General features: G+C 36.7%; 1 protein-coding gene across 9 annotated transcripts in view; it reads right to left on the bottom strand.

Annotated features, from left to right (window-relative positions):
• SGCE (sarcoglycan epsilon) overlaps positions 1-16488 on the bottom strand; it is a 69508-nt gene extending 53020 nt beyond the window's left edge. For 5 of the 9 annotated variants that reach the window (XM_012757135.2, XM_012757137.2, XM_012757136.2 and 2 more), the window contains exon 1: positions 16296-16488. In XM_012757135.2, the coding sequence (XP_012612589.1) occupies positions 16296-16404 (109 nt within the window). In that variant the 5' untranslated portion in view covers positions 16405-16488. Of the gene's footprint in view, positions 1-582; positions 691-16295 lie in introns of all 9 variants that reach the window. The other 4 variants (XM_012757129.3, XM_012757133.3, XM_012757131.2 and 1 more) reach the window with 1 other exon arrangement.
• Between the last annotated feature and the right edge of the window lie 169 nt (positions 16489-16657).

Raw genomic sequence — 16657 nt, 5'->3', positions numbered from 1 at the left:
TGGAATATTGCTGATGGACACATTTATGGATAGAAAAGAAAAATTTAGAAGGATCAGTCATTCATGTGTCATCTTTCCCATAGAAAACAAGTGCCAACTAAGTATTTAAGAGCAAAACATATCAATTTGGTTTTGCAACAAAATCATCCAAAATTAGCCAAAATAGTTTATGATCATTTTTCTAAGGTTACAAAAATGCTATTTTAAAATACATGTTAAATATATTTCTTAATGTTTTTCAATGTTATAAATAACTTGTTATAGTTCACACACTGGGACAATTTTTGTAAGTGGCAAGCTAGTGACTGGATAAGAGAGAACAATAGGTTAAAAACATGGGAATGGTTTTTAGTTTTTTTTTTTTTAAAGGGGAAAGCTGTAACAAAGAAAAAACACTCGGAAAATAATGGATTAAGAACATAGAAGATAAGAGGTTTTAGAAGATTAGGAAAACAAAATTTTTTTTCAGATTGATTTATCAAAAAAAAAAAACCACACATGACTAAGAAAGCAAAAGGAATATTCAAAGTGGACACTTAATTGACTCCCCGAAAGGTATTTAGATTTACAACCTAAACTCACCATCTTGCTTCCCAGCAGCCATTTTTCTGCTGATAATAAAACTGTTGGCCTGTTTGGTCTTCCAGTTAACTGTTCCATTTATGCCATCAGCACAGCTTAATAAAAAAGCTTTTCAGAATAAAACAAATGCACAAAAAAATAATATTAATATCAAATTAAAATGACAATTACAGAACACCTACTATTAATGGGATCAGATTCCTTTCAGCTCAGTTAGCTGTTTAATTCCAGTCAGCAAATATCTGTTGAATGTCTATACAAGGAAATACTGGGATACAAAGTAAACAAGACACAGTTCCTGCCTCCCAAAGAGCTTACAATCTATGGGGATTGGCAATTCACATACAGAAATATAAATATATATATTTGTAATATCTAGTATATAATAGTAATTACAAACATATGCATAATGGTAGAAAGCGTTAAGTTCTACAAGAATACTGAGGGGGAAGCAATCATCTCTGGCTGGGAATGTTGTGCTAAGCTTAAAGTATCTTTTAAATTCACAATTAAGTTTTGGAAACATCACACTGGCAGCAATGAATAGGACTGGGGTTAAGGGATACTAAATAAGGGCTATGGCAAGAGTGTAGGGCAGCAGTCAGGTTGAAGTACAAGAAAAGAAAAGGTGGTGTCAGTTACAAGACACCATGGTGATAATACTGACAATACTTTTCCAGATTGCTAGGTGTAGGGCTAAAAAGAGTATCAAGGATGGCTTTGAATTTTTGAATGACAGAGAACAGTGAGACATTAGGAATCTCAAAAGAGAAGTCAGTTTCAGGAGAAAGAGGATAAGTCTGATTTGGGATATGTTAAATTTAGGGTATCAGTCGGACATCCAGGTGAAACCACCTAAGAAGATGGGAAGAGAGCTCTGGTTCATTAGAATATGTTAACAGGGCTTCAGAGACAGATTTGAAGTTCTTCTCCATAAAAATGATTATTGAAGCCAAAGCCCCAGTGCAATTCCTTAACGATATCACGCCCTTAGGTAACACACACATTAGGCCCTTATGTAGAAAGTGATCTGGCACGTATACACATTCATGTTCTTGACCCATTCATTTATCCTGTTTTCCATCGTCCAAACTGACAATCTTACTGCTTATTCTCTGATTCAACCTTACCTTTCAGACTTGATATATTTGGGCACCATTTTTCTGACCACAACATTGGCTTTCCATTCTAGTCTCCCTTCCTTTGGCCATCTCAGGTAAGTTCCCTCTGGATTCAGCTCAGCCCAAGAATTCCCCAAAGTCTACCCTATAGATTTGTCCTGGCTCCCGAATCTGAAATGGACTAACAAATAATGCACAAAAAGTAGGAGAGACAAAAGAATGTGTTAATAAATATATTTATCTATCAAAAGCAGAGGATGATTCAGCAAAGAAAGAAGAAAACGATGGTCACAGAGGTTGGACAACTGAGTCTGAAGTGTCACATATGCCAAGAGAAGAGAGAAGCCAAGAAGGAGAGTGTGATCAACATCCCCACTTAACTGCAAAAAGGTCAAAGAGAAAAAGAGCTTAGAAAAAACTGCTAGATATGAAAAGTGAGAAGATACTGGTGACTCCTTGAAAGTGGAATTCCGATAAAGTGGTGAGAGTAGAAGCCAAACTGCAAAAGGTCAAGATGTGGATGCAGCAAATACAGTTAATCTTTCAAGAATGTTGGCCAGAATAGGGAAGCAAAGAGATCAAAGGATAGACTGAAGAGTAGCAAAGCTGAGAGGAGGGTTGGTCATTTTAGTATGAGGAAACATATTTTGTACATAAACTGAGGAAAAGATGTAAGGGGACAGAAAGGGACTAGGGATAAAGGACAGGAGCACAACTGATAGTACACAATCCAAGAAAAAGTAGATTGAGTAGCACCAAGCATACATACATAAAAAAAAAAAATGCTTCATGAATGAAAAAGGAAGGAAAAGTGAAGACAGAAACAGTTAGTAGGATATAGCAAACTTAACATTAAAAGAGCTTCCCACCCTAGTAAATCAGAGATGAACTGTGTATTCCTTAGCAAACTGAATTTTCAGGAAAATTTTCAACGTAAATTATGAAAAACCTCAAGTTCCCTTCTAAAATGAAAAAAGAATGTAATTTAAAACCCAGGTTATTAATTTGATCATTATACATTGTATGCTTGTATCAAAATCCTGTAAATATGTATAACTGTTATGTACTGATAATAATTAAAACTCAGGTTATCAAAAACAAAAAAACCAAACCTCAAGTGATCCTTTCAGTGATACCTGGGAGGGGAAATCAAAGGCCCCAGTTACCTCCAAAATAAACTACTTAATTTATTATGTTCAGTTTTTTAAATATGAAAAATTAAATATTCTATTTTTATCTACTAAATGACCAATCTTATGAATGACTTATCTAATAAATAGTTGACTTATTTAATAACTGAAAGTATTTGCTTTTAAATCTAGATGAATAACGTAGTAGGCATTTCCTAATAATAAAAACTAAAACAGGATCAGAAATGTTAATAGTTAATAGCAAAATACCCTACCCCACAGAATTCTCCTCTTGGCTAGGTTCCAAAGTCAACATGCTGGGCAGCTCCCTAAAAATACATATTCAAATGCAACCCCAAAATGCACATAATAAAAATTTTAAAACACATATTCATGATTCTACTGTGGAGAGTCTAGGTAGGTGGGTTGCACAGATTCATCAGATGATTCTCATGTTTCATAACTATGTACTTTGGAAGACTGAGAGAAGACCTACAGAACACAAAGGAACAGAGGATGTTCACCTGAGTCACACTATATGCACCAAATGTAGGGCTGACCTTAGAACTGAAAACCCTACCCACTCCTACCTACAACTGGTCTACATATACAACCAGTTTGCAAGAACACACAATACACTGCCAAATGGTGGAAAATCCGAAACTGGAAAGACAGAAAGCAGGTGGCCAAATTCTTCTCTACAACTTTCTAAAGAACAATGTATATGTGGATCTGATAAGCAAAATTTAGATTTAATTGCTTCCCATCACCAGGTCCTGAGCAAGGTGTTTTCACATACATAGTCTAATTCAATCCTTACAAAACCAAATGAATCTATTAATGTGTCTGGAAATTACAGAAGCTTACTCTTAAAGCAGAATGGAGTAAATCCTGCAGTGAAGCAGACACTCTACAGAATTCTCCATTTCTCTATGGGCTGGGTGGTTACCATAAAGAAAGAATGGGTTGAGTGTCCAGACTGCTCCTCTTTTGTTCCTTCCTTTATTCTAGCTCAGGTAATTCTCAAACTATGTTGTGCATAAGAATTATTGTTCAAAGTTATATACCCAAAAATACACATACGGTACTTTATGGGTGATTTAAAGGATTTACTAGGGTAACTTTAAGTCTGTGGAATTTTTGTCTTACACTCTTACTTTTAGAACTGGACTAACCTAGCATAAGATTTAACACCACTGCACATCCTTGGCTAGTGAACCAACATACTATTGCTCATACTTTCCAGGTCTTAGATAAGGGCAGTCTACTTGGCTTTTACAGGATTCAAAAACCAAATTTGATAGGTGTTTCAATTGTTAAAAAATAGAGGCAGGATAGAAGAGTTTAGACATATCCCACAGATGTTGCTCTATTTTAAGGCCAGCATTGCTTTTGAGCACATTCATTTTTAAAAGTTCACATCGATCCTTATGAAGTCCCACTTTGACCACAGAAGACTGAAGTCCAATAAATCTAAATAAAAGGACAATTTTGTATGGCTCTACTCACCAGGCAATGTCACTAAAGGCAAGACACAACACCACAGATGATGTGGCTGCTTAAACATTGAAGTCCCACACATTAGGGGGAAAAAAATCTCAATAATATGGAAATAACTATTTGCTTTTAATTGTATGTCCAAGATCACAGATCCACTTGACTAGCTTCTTTTGTGCAGAAAATTATTGTAATCTGTACATTGACAAGTGTGGAGTACTCACAGAAAAAAGCTAGTATTATACAGTTTAATTTTCAATAGAAAAAAGACCAATGCATTTTTTTTTCTGGAGAAGAAATTTCCTTAGGATGGAAAATTATAACTCAATTTTTAAAATAGTTATCCTATAAACAACTTTTCAAGATTAAGTCTAATGTGTAAAGAAATGTCACCCAAATAAACTAGTTTTTTGATTTTCTCCAAAGATAACAGACCATCCTCAGAAATGTTAAAAGGAAGAGAACTCCACTGTGCTCACCTGGATTCATGACAATCTATGTTACAGCTATATCTGTGTATGAATTTTACTATAATTTATAAACACAAAAGAATAACATGCATTCTGCATTTACACAACCCAAAGTAAAAAGACAGTCACACAATTAGCCATGATATCACTGTGCACAATTTAACCAACTTTTCAATGCTCCCCCTCCAAAATCATCAAAGCCTAAATTAATCCAAAGGTGGCTGGCATGATTTTAACTTCCCTAGAAACCATACAATACTTAAAGTTTGTCTTAAGATTCCATTATTCTTTCTGAGTCTTGTAGCAGCATGACTGCATTTCATCTAGCCCAGGGCAAGCACTCTCTGAAGAGATATTACTCTTTCCAAAACCTGAATAATTTGCTGACTGGGGGAGGAGAGGATTGCTATTTAATAAAAGCAATTGAAGAGCTATGAATAGTGACTGATTGCTGATGAGCTAATCAGAATGTCAAGAGATAGAAATAATAAATAACAACTTACTCAGACATCACTGTCCAAGTAAATGGCAGGATATACCAAATGAAATTTAATCTGATTAATACACTCAACTTAGAACCAAACTGTCAAGTCTTTCTCTGTCCTCTGCTTCATTTGTCTCTTTTCATATTCTACTTTAAGAAAATCAAAAGACTTTGTTTTCACAAGTTGGATATATATCTCACACCCACCATATCTCTCTTCTCTTACCACCCCTCATAAGTTGCTATATTGATCCCTTATCCTTTACATTTTTCTCTTCCCTTCTTTTATGCAATTATCAATACTTTTAAAATTGCTTCCTATATTAAAAAACTATTTTCACATTTTTCTCTCTAAAAAATGTTAGTTAACCATTACTTCTTTTCATTAGCTACCATGTTTTGAGTGTTAAATGCTAGATACTACACTAAGGGTTTTACAGATATTAACTTATTTAATCCATACATTGACTATGTGAAGTAGTTAGTATTAGTTCCATTTTACAAGGAGGATATGAAGTCTTAAGAAATTATGTGACTTACCCCAAGTCAGTTATTTAGTAAGTAGCAGAGTTGAATTTTGAACCCATTTTGTGGCCGACTACAAAGTCTCTGTTATCTGCTTGTCAATACTACCTCCAAATACAATCATGCATGGAAAAACAACAGGGATATGTTCTGAGAAATGCATCATTAGGCAATTTCATCATTGTGAAATATCATACAATATACTTTCACTAACATAGATTATACATTTTTGCTTACATACATTTTTATATGGAAAATCAAATGTCCTATCACCATTAATGAATACCACTTATTTCCCCTACATAATCTGCAATGCCAATATCAAGTGCCATATATCAGGTTTCTATATATGTTTCATCTCATGGGACCCTTGTATATGCGGTCCGTTGTGACTGACACATCATTATGCAGCACATGTCTGTAGTTAAAGAGAAAAGCAATTTGTAAACCATATATTTTCATACAATTTGAGATATTATTACTAGTAGGTCATCTTCAACTTATTTTACTTTCTAAAAAAAATAAGTTGCCCATGACTCCTGAATTAGATAGAAATAGCTTGCAACAAAGCAGTGCTATTGCTATGTAGTGGAAATTAATTCTATGCACGATGTGCACCAAGACAGAAACAAAAAAAAAATAATTTGTTGAAAGAGGAAAGCTAAAAAGGTTGCTGGAAGCTATAGGGAAAAAAGGCTTTGCTGAGGAATACTGTTCACCTCAAGTTCTGACAGAAGTCAGGAAAAGATATTTCTGAGAAAAGTATTACAGCAAGACTGTAAACCAATAATGCCAGAAGAAAAGCCTCCAAACTTTGTTAAAACAGAAGAAACTGGTAAGGCAGAACATAAATAATTACCTAATATAATTATAATTATTAGAATACAATTAAAATACAAGCTAAAAACTTAGATAAGATGTAAAAGAATTTAGAGTGAAATAAAATTGAAGTACAGAAAGGTAGTGTTTAATATCAGAGTCTCTGCAGACATCGGTAGTTTCTGTTCCTTTGCTCAAACAGCCTGAGAAGGTAAATTTGGGTTTCTATCCATAGAAATAGTATTATCTATCTCAGAAATATCGGATAAAGAATATCACCAGTGGGACTTTTAACAAAAATGACATATATATATATTATATGTAGTAGTTACATGCACCACTGCAATTCAATGTCCTTATCTAGAAAATGCTGGATTGTTGTGAAATTAATAAAATTAGTGAAAAGCAGAACACAAAACAGTACATAGCCTATGTGAAATCTAGTGTGATAGTGCAATCTAGTGGAAAAGGATTAAAAGGCAAAGTGTACGGGCTCTTGGGTTAGGGAAGTAAAGCTGCAGGAAAATTTTCTGTTCAAAATAACAAATATAACAATAATGCTTACATGATCTTTCCAATTAAGAAACCTCTGAAAGAGAAATATTCTTATACTGGGTGTTTGCTTTAAACTGCCATTAATTTTCCTTATTACAGAAACCACATATTCTTACCATAATACATTCCAATAGTATAATCAGGAGGTTATAAAAGTTCTCTTTCATGTTCCTATTGCCATCGTGCCGATATCACTGCCTAGGGTATCTACTCAATAGTTTTTCCATCTTTCCATATTCTTTGTGTGCAAACATGTATTTTTACACATTTACACATAAGCAAACACACCAGGCTCCTTTTTACATAATGTGATCACACTTTTCACTTAGAATATATTTTGAATGTGTTTACATGACACCAGATTTTAAGGTTGCATAGCTTTCTGCAGTGTGTCTCAATCACAATCTGTTTATCATCACCTCAAACTCAGCCTGTCCAAACTAAGACTCATGATCTTTCCCTTAAAATCTGATCCTCTCCCAGCATTCTTCATCCTGTGTATGGCACCACCATCTGTCCTCACACAGATGACAGAAATCTAAACATCACCCTAAACATCTCCCGGTAAACAATACCCCAAATTCAATGCAATACCCACATGTGTGGATTTCTACCCTTGTAAATGTCCCTTCTATCTTCCTCTCCCCATCACCACCGAAGCCCACAAAGTCATCACGGGCTATCCTAGATTACTAAAGGAGCCCCTGAACTACTCAGCTGGTCAGGGGCAATCTATTCCGACCCCTCCAACCCCTTCCTTACAAACAGCTAAAGTGCTCTTTTTGAAATGCAAATCAGATCCTGTATGCTTGAACCCCTCCAAAGATTTCCCATTGGTCTCAGTATAAAGATTAAACTCGTTAAGGTGGTCTACCAAGTCCTGCAAAATCTGCTCTCAGACCTCCTCTGTAGCCTCAGTTCACACTGTGCTTCCCCTTCTCTTTCTGCACTAACTTCACTGGACTTCTTTCAGCACTTTCTGTTTGCCATTTTCAACCTGCCCCAGGGCTTCTGCATAACTCTTCTTTTAACCTCAAATATACCTTCCCTCTTCACTTCACTAACATTCACTCATCCTTCAGATCTGAGTACTTTCCTGGAAAAGCTTTCCTTAACCCCCTTTTCTGGCCAAATCCCTTACTTAGGAGTTCTAGTAGTCTTTATAGCACTTACTAGAGTTTTTAGGGCACATTTATTTGTGTGATTATTTGATTAATTAATCTTAATGAAGAATAATCAAATAATCTTGAAAAAAAGACTGTTTGATTAATCTTTGTTAACCCCACTACTGTAAAAAGTTCCAGAATGGCTGGACTGTGTATTTCCCAGCATCTAACACTCAAAAAAAAAAAATGAAAGAAGTATTAATTAGTAAAAATGACCATGATTTTTTCTAGTTTTTCATTATCACTATTAATACTATAATAAACATCCTTATCTGTATCTTTGAGCACTTTCACCAGTATATCTGTAAGCTAAAACAGCTAGACAAATAACTTACATTTCAAATTCTGATAAGCACATATAGCACACCGTTCTGTTTCTACTTCTGTGGTATTAGTCTTTGATTAGAATCAACTCTATAACACAGAAAATGAAAGATGCTAAAGGTGCTACACTGATTAACTATTTCATAAAAGAGAAAAGCCGATGTCATTTTACTGCACAGTGAGAAATGCTAATTTACCAAGGAGGAAAAATGAAAAAAACCTCAGGGCTATTTTTTTCTTCTCTTTTGCATTTCAAGGTAAAAGAGCAACTACTATACTTCTATGTGTACTGCTGAAGAAATAGAAAACTAAAATACTTCACTTTCAGTGCCATAGGAAAATAAACTGTGATTCCTTCTTTTAAATTCTCAGTGAACCCCAAATCTCCATAATAATCAAAGCGGTGACTAGATGAATGAGTGAAAAGCTAAAGATTGAGAAAGAATTTAGACCAGCACTGCCTAACTCATAAACATTTTTGAAATGAGGGCTTCATTTATCAGAAAAGAAAGTTTGCCTTCCCTGTCACAACAGATGCCATGGCGATTCCTGTGATACAGAATGCCAAAGATCTATTCTAAAAATCTGATTAATCCAAGAATTAGATAGGCAGTGAAATGTGCTAATGAGGAATGATTTTTAAGTAATACATTTAAACTGCTATTATATAAATATTGCATAAAAATTCTTAATTGAAGATACAAAAAAAATGAAAATTCTACCAGAGGGTAATCCAAGAAGAAAACAGCACCCTGGCTTTTACATGTTAACTAACATACTAATGTTTCTGAGACTATAACAATAATCATGCCAGCAACTAATGTTTTGATGCTACCTATTTATTTCCCAAGATAACTTCTTCAAGTTTTACAATTTAAACACTGGGGATTATTATTTCCCAAACACAAGACCAGGAGCACTCGTTGCATTCCAGGAATTGCAAGAAGCAGCCTGCATGCAGATCAGGTGAGAGTGTTGACAAGCCAGAAACTCATCTTTGAGCATTTCTCTCTTAGGAATATGAGCTCAGCCCAAGAATGCCTGTGGCATCTTCGACAACTGGGATGGGAGCCATTGCAAGTTGCTGTGTGCATTATTACAATCCCACAAAGGTGCATGGCACTTTTATTAAAAAGAGAATAAGGAGAAGAGAAAACTGTTTGACATTAAAAATATACTTCACACAGTCAGAGTGAGAGTAACTATTTCCGACCTAACAATTGGAGTGGAGGAGAAAGTTCCGGGTGTGAGGCAGGAGTGAAAGCAGCAGGGAGAAGTTAGTTAGAAAAGATGACAGAAGAATTCTCTCTCCTTTCTTCACATCTCTCATCAGAGTTCCCTCTAGTCTGCAAGGCTCCAGTGCTCAAAAACAGTTTCCGTGGAGTCAGAAGTGCTACTCAGAAAAGGGGTCCTGGAAGGAAGTCCTGCATACTCCACAAATTCATTTTGAGCAATAACGTTTTCAAAGTCAGATATGGTAATCAAAATATACAGTCAATAGGCGGATGTACAGACAGGAAAGAAAAATCTGCCCCAAGACATGTTTGAGATGCTAGGAATGTGCCCCTACGGCAGTTAGAAACCAAGGCTAACATGATATAGAGAGAACTTAAAACAGCACAGGGTAGAAGCTACTCTTGATGGAACGGTTTTATTTTGCTATTGAAAAGGTAAAAATTGTAAGTGTAGGAAGGAGAGAAATCCCGGGGCTCTGGCAGGGGCTAATGCAGAAGGGAGAACTGTCCTCCATTCCCTCCTGGGGAAGAGGCAGCTGAGATCCTGCAGCCGAGGGCTGAGCTGTCCTGGATCAGCAAGCAGCCAGCAGCCAGCCTGCTCCCCTAACCCTGGGTGCCCCCGGCATCCACTGCCAGCTGAGCCTCAGAAGGCTGCTCCCAGAGAGCAAGAAATATCAGGGAACGGAGCAACTCTAAGGAAGCAAGTAAAGCAAGTTAAGACACTCTGCAGGGGAAAAAAATTTTTTTCATTTTCTTCCCAGATTTTCATGTTTGAAATGGAATGGGAGAGAGAGGAGGGCATGTGCTAAATTACCCTGTTACAGCTATTTTCAAGTTGTAAGAGATCAACTTGGAACACCTAAGACTATGTTTTTTAGACAATTTATCAGAAAAAAATAAAATGTTTCCATCACAAGTATCTTTGTGGTCTATACCAAAATGTCATCATTGTGTTCGAATTAAATATTCACTGCAAGGAAGGTGAATAATTCTGATGTTTTAAAAGAACAGAACAAGTAAAGTTGATTTTCTTGTTGAGCTGCACTAACTGTTAGAAAGGTCTCGAGTTGAAATCTATCTGTACCTTTCACCCACTGATGCTAGTTTTGCTTTCCGAGGCAAACCGAAGAGAGTTCATGTCGACTTTTACTTCTCAAGCTAAACACTTCCAGACCCTTTGAGGATACCTCCTATGACAGGAGTGCCGGACCCCTCACCATCCCCATGGACTGTTCTGGAAGTTGTCTAATTTGTCAACATCTCTCTTTAAATGTGACAGCCAGAAACGGACACAATACTGCAGATGTGGTTAATTAGAGCAGGGTACTATTAATTTTTGTGACATGTGGATACTATACTATTATCAGAGCCTAACTCAGAATTTTTTTTTTATAGCCGCATCATGCTACTGGTTCATATTAACCTTTTTCCTAAAGAACTGCCACCATACAAAGTCACCTCCTTCCTTTCACCAATGAATTACGATGAATTTACTGCTATAAAATATTTTTTTTTGCTTTCAGCATAGCATTGCAACCGATTTAAACTGTGTTAATTGTAAATTCTGTTACCTATTTGTAACAGCTATTCAACTCATCCGTGGATTTTAAAGCAAGCCTCATAGATCTTCATCAAAGTCATTTACACAAATACTGAGGAAGAAAAAAGACTCAGGGCAAAGGCTCCTGACCCTTCACCAGGGACAATATCCTGACCCAAACCCAGCAGCTCACGCACCTGGCCGGTACTTGTTCAGCCTGCTTCCCGCTCACACAGCAATCCTGCTAATTAGTCTATATACCATCGCACACACAAGAGCATCCTGCAGCCTTGACAAATGTTTTGCTGAAAGCGAGATTCACTTATCTTTCTAAACAAACTGTAAAAAAAAAATCTATACATATTAAAATGATAGTTCTATAAAAATATGTATGCACACAGAACAAAAACTAGAAGGGAAGAAGCATCAGTGGAAATGTTTGTTCTAATGTCAGGCTATGGAGATTGTTTGGGGGTTTGTTTTTCACTCTATACTGTCTTTAATACAGTTACATTGTTTAAAAAATTTAAAACACTGGGAAATAAGCAGAGAGAATTTGGCTTAGCAGCAAGCCATGTGAAATAGCTTTAAGAGCATTGAGATTCTGTCTGATCCTACCAACCTGAAAACCCGATTCAAAACATATTTATTTGAAAAGACTTGTTGATCCCTAGAAACACTAGATTCTGATTTTTTTTTTTAATTTTGCATTGCTGCTTTAGGCTTAATATTTCTGGAAATCAGGAATATAGCAGACTGGAGAATTGGATCCTAAAGTTTAGAAAAAAGCCTGAATAAAGTCTGTCTGTATGTGTGTGTTTGTGTGTCCATTTATGTCTCTCATGTCTGTCTGTCTGTCTGTCTCTGCTGGAGAGGTTGGGAAAAGATGGAAAGAAAAGTCATCATGCTGATATTTCTGTGAAGCTCTAGACTAAACCAGAGCAAAGTGTAAAGGATCTCTTACTTCCAGCCCAAGAATCTCTAACGGACACATAAAGCCATATCATCTATTCCCCTCTGGTCATTTTTTACAATAAGAGGAGGAAATAAGATAAGTATTAGAATATACATTTAGGTATTCAGAACAGAGAACATGGAAAGGTAAATTTTCAGAAAGGAATCAGGTAGAATAAGTATGGACAATTAGTAAAAAAAGAAAAAGAAACAAGGTAGCCGGTTTATTTTGGAGAAAATGAGATCTGTAAATACTGTACTTATTAGAAGCACAAACAATCTGAATATTTGAATTGAGAATTTTTGAACAAGTCAGGATTTCTTCCCTGCTTCAGTATTTTGTTTAAAGCATGATTTTCATCAGTGGAAAACTAATATTAGAAACCAGATACATATTATCTTTATCTCTCTGAGGTTGTCTCTAACCAATTTTTTCTAGTGCCGTCCTTTGCTATTTTCAATGTCTGTGAGACAAGTAAAAATTCCACTTTGTTTAAAAATACAATTTGTCCACTAAACCAGAAGTTAAAAAAAATACATGAGGTAAATCAACAGCTTTTAGATTTAAGGCAAACTTATAAAAATGGGTAAAATGATCAACATAAAGTCCAGTTACTATATGACAACTGAAAATTCTACTTTGCTTAGAAATACATTCTCCCTGATATACTAGAAATTAAGCCAAATACGGGTGGTAAATCAGCAGGTTCATAAAGTCATAGCAAATTTTCATTAAAAATGAGGAAAATGTCCAAATAGAAAGTGCAGTTATTATCTGGCAACTGAAAATTTTACTTTGCTTAGAAATGAATTTTCCCTATCATACTAGAAATTAAGCCAAATACATGTGGCAAATCAGCAGGTTCACAGGTCCATATCAAATTGTCATTAAAAATGGACAAAATGTCCAAAGTATAATTATTATTTGACGTGAAAATTCCAGTTCGTTTTGAAACACAATTTTTTGACCATCATAGAACTTAAGCTAAACACATGAGGTAAATTCCACAGCTTCATATATGGCAAATTGTCATAAAATAGGTAAAATGTCCAAATAGAAAGTGTAGTTATTATTTGACAAGTGAAAATCCCACTTTGTTTTAAAATACAATTTTCCCACCATGCCGGTACTTAAATATAGGTGGTAAATCAACAGCTTCATAGATCCACAGCAAACTCCCATAAAATAGATAATATGTCCAAGTGCAAAATCCAGTTATTATTTGAGACATAATGCACATTAACACCTCTTTTGCTTTGCACACAACATTGTGCAAAACGGGTAAGAAATAGTCAACATCGGGAACAAACATCTGAGAAAATCCAAAATTCACTTAGGTATTAAATGTCAAAAAAATGTTTAAAGTTCTTGTCAATTAATTTTGCTTTCTTGTTTTGGGTTTTTTAAGTTGTTCATGTTGTTTTAGATAACACAAAAATGTTATCTAAAATATTTTCTATTCATGTTGTCTTTTTATTTTTAATATTGTTTTGTTGTTTTAGAGAACAAAACAGTTTTATCTAAACTACTTATCTATTGATGTTGGCTTTTTTCCCTCAGAAAATTATATTTCTAAGCAAAGTGAAAATTTTTTCATATGTAGAGGAATTAAAAGTACAAGCAAATACACCAAAATGATAACTACGTGTATGTTAGACCAGACAAAATTCTTCTCAGTTTTCTGGCTTTAAATGTTTATGAACTAAGGTTGCTCATTTAAAATTTTAGTAAGAAAAATTAATTAACATGATTTCCTTTAAAGAAAGCCCTGCAAATATAATGTTATCTGACATTTTAAAGGCTATTTGGAAAGAAAATAATTGAGGAGAATTTGATCCTATTTTAAATTTTTAGACAGTATATACATGCAACTCTATGAAAAATATATATTAGATACCTATATATGCACAGGGAAAGGCTGAAAAATCACTCTATAATGTTTACTTGCATCATTACACGGGGTAAAGAGGTTACAGGTGATCTTGACCGTCGTCTTTACAATTTTCCGGAGTTTTTTCCCCTGAATTTTGTACAATGACTAGGAATTACTTTTGTTACGATAAAAATACTAATAAAGCTTTTTTTTAAAACAAAAAATCCTGATTAACATTTTGAAATAAAAAATCAAATTTGTTCAAACTTGTTCAAACTTTGAAAGTCTTGACTTAGATTTTTAAACTTAAATTTCTCTTACTTCTCATCTATGCTGGTTTTTAAAATCGCTTTTTAGAAAAATAATGTCTATCAGTTAGCTACATGAATTAACTTATGGATTAAAAAAAACTACTAAGTATTTGACAGTCACCGACCACCAGAACAGTACTCTACCACGCATAAGAAACCCTGGAATTATTCTATCTTGCAGAAGAGGGTGAACATCCTAAATATTAAAAGAAACTTCTAAAAAGTATAAATTATGTTCACCCAAGTTACTAGAAAAATGTCTTTTCATTGTTGGAAGTCTGCACTTCATGCATTCATATTGCTTAATGGTCAACATTTATTTCTAATAAAAAGTAAAATCTCAGTAAATGGGCTACAGTTTTGTTTATTCCTAGAAACGCCTGCTTTTTAAGTGTTGTCCCTGCCACCTCGTTATGTACAATAAATCAAAATCTTATTTGTCCTTTATGTATAAAATAATCTGTAGCAATGTTACTAAAATGTGCTCCATTTCAGTCTTTAAATCCGAATGTGTTTCACCCGCGTGTCAGAAATCTAACTCAGCTATAGACAATTTGGTTTTCCCTTTTAACTCTAAGTTCTTTTACTAAGATAATCAACAGATTGTCAGTTTCCTAAGCGCCTAACACCGAGAGGGACTTAGATAGGGATACGCGCGGGTTAGGTTTTATTTAGCATCCTTCCTCATCTGTATTTTAGAGTCTTGTAACCCAGTGCAATTTCCCCTAACGTAAAACATATATGGTTGTATGTATAAATTCACACAAATATTTGTGGCCGAATCTCGGTGACTCGCTTGAAAGAATTACATTTGCGGTTACCGTGACTAAACACATTCATTCACCCTGCAAGACTTAGGAAAATGTAAAACATTGCAGGGAGAGCGAGGTCTGCGGTAGCCTCGCAATTATCATCACGAGTCCGTAGCTGCGAGCTTGCTTCCGAAGCCCGCCAAGCACGCTTGGAAGCATCCACAGCTGTTTTTAATTGTTTTTTGCTTTCGGGAAATAGCGCGCTTCGTGGGGCAAATGGTGCTGTTTGCAGCATCTCTGGCCCCTAGTCGGGGTTTTAACCCTGACCTGAACGTCCTGTTTGGCTCCCAGCATTTCGTGATTCCGCTTCCCTGCTCCATAAAACCTAAGAAAAATGGCATTTCCGCCACCGAGAAATGCGCTTAGGAAGAAGGGGAAATTAGACGTTTTAAATATCACATTTTAGTGTTTTCTCTCCATCAGATTCAAGAGAAGGAGAAAAGATAATTGTGTAGAGGTGGACGCAGCTTGACACCCATTTCCTTTGGCTAGCATCCGGGCCGCACAGCCCCAATCGTGAGGTAACTAACGGCCCCCCAGAAAAATGGGCCATGACCCCTACCTCTGTGCTGCAGGGCTCAGGAAAAAGAGGGGACAGGGGAAAGAGGGGGCTAGGAATGGAAATTAAAGATGGAATTTGGGCGCCCGCTGAGCAGGGAGGGGCGCGCGGGGGCGCCGAGAAAAAGAAAAGGCCAGGGGTCAAGCCTGGGGAGGGACGCCCTGGGCCCAGGAAAAGGGGTTCAGGGAGTCCTGAAGAAGGGGGTGCAGTGGGGCCCAAGGCAGCAAGAGGGGCTCGCACCCAAAGGGCGCGCCCGCGTGCCCGGAACCCGAGTGGGGGATGGGGAGGCGGAGGCCTGTGGGCCCCAGGACCTCCACGTCGCGCGCAGGCCACTAACCTGTCAGCAAGAATGTGCCAGTGGTTGCGGGGCTCATCCTGCGTGTCCCCCGACCCTGTCCAGTCCAAGCACAGGGGTCTCCCAGCTCCCACCACCGGGGCAATTGCATTCTTGGCCTGGCTAGGCCGGCAGTCCTCGATTCTCCCCTCCCCTCCCTTTCTTTCCTCCCAGCTTGGCCAGTTCAGCATCAGCATCCTGCACCCCCTCCTTAATCCCGTGCGCCCCCTAGCGGCGGGCCGCTGTAGCGAGCCGTCGCCCCCACCCCCATCCCCCCAGCCCCTCCGCCCCCGCACTCCCCTCCGCCCCCCAGCCCGCGGAGCACGCTGGGATTTGGCGCCCCCCTGCTCTGTTCAGCCTATATA

The sequence above is a fragment of the Microcebus murinus genome, chromosome 9 (assembly GCF_040939455.1).
Source record: "Microcebus murinus isolate Inina chromosome 9, M.murinus_Inina_mat1.0, whole genome shotgun sequence".
NCBI classification, from domain to species: Eukaryota; Metazoa; Chordata; class Mammalia; order Primates; family Cheirogaleidae; genus Microcebus; species Microcebus murinus.
This window is presented reverse-complemented; position numbering and strand designations above follow the sequence as displayed.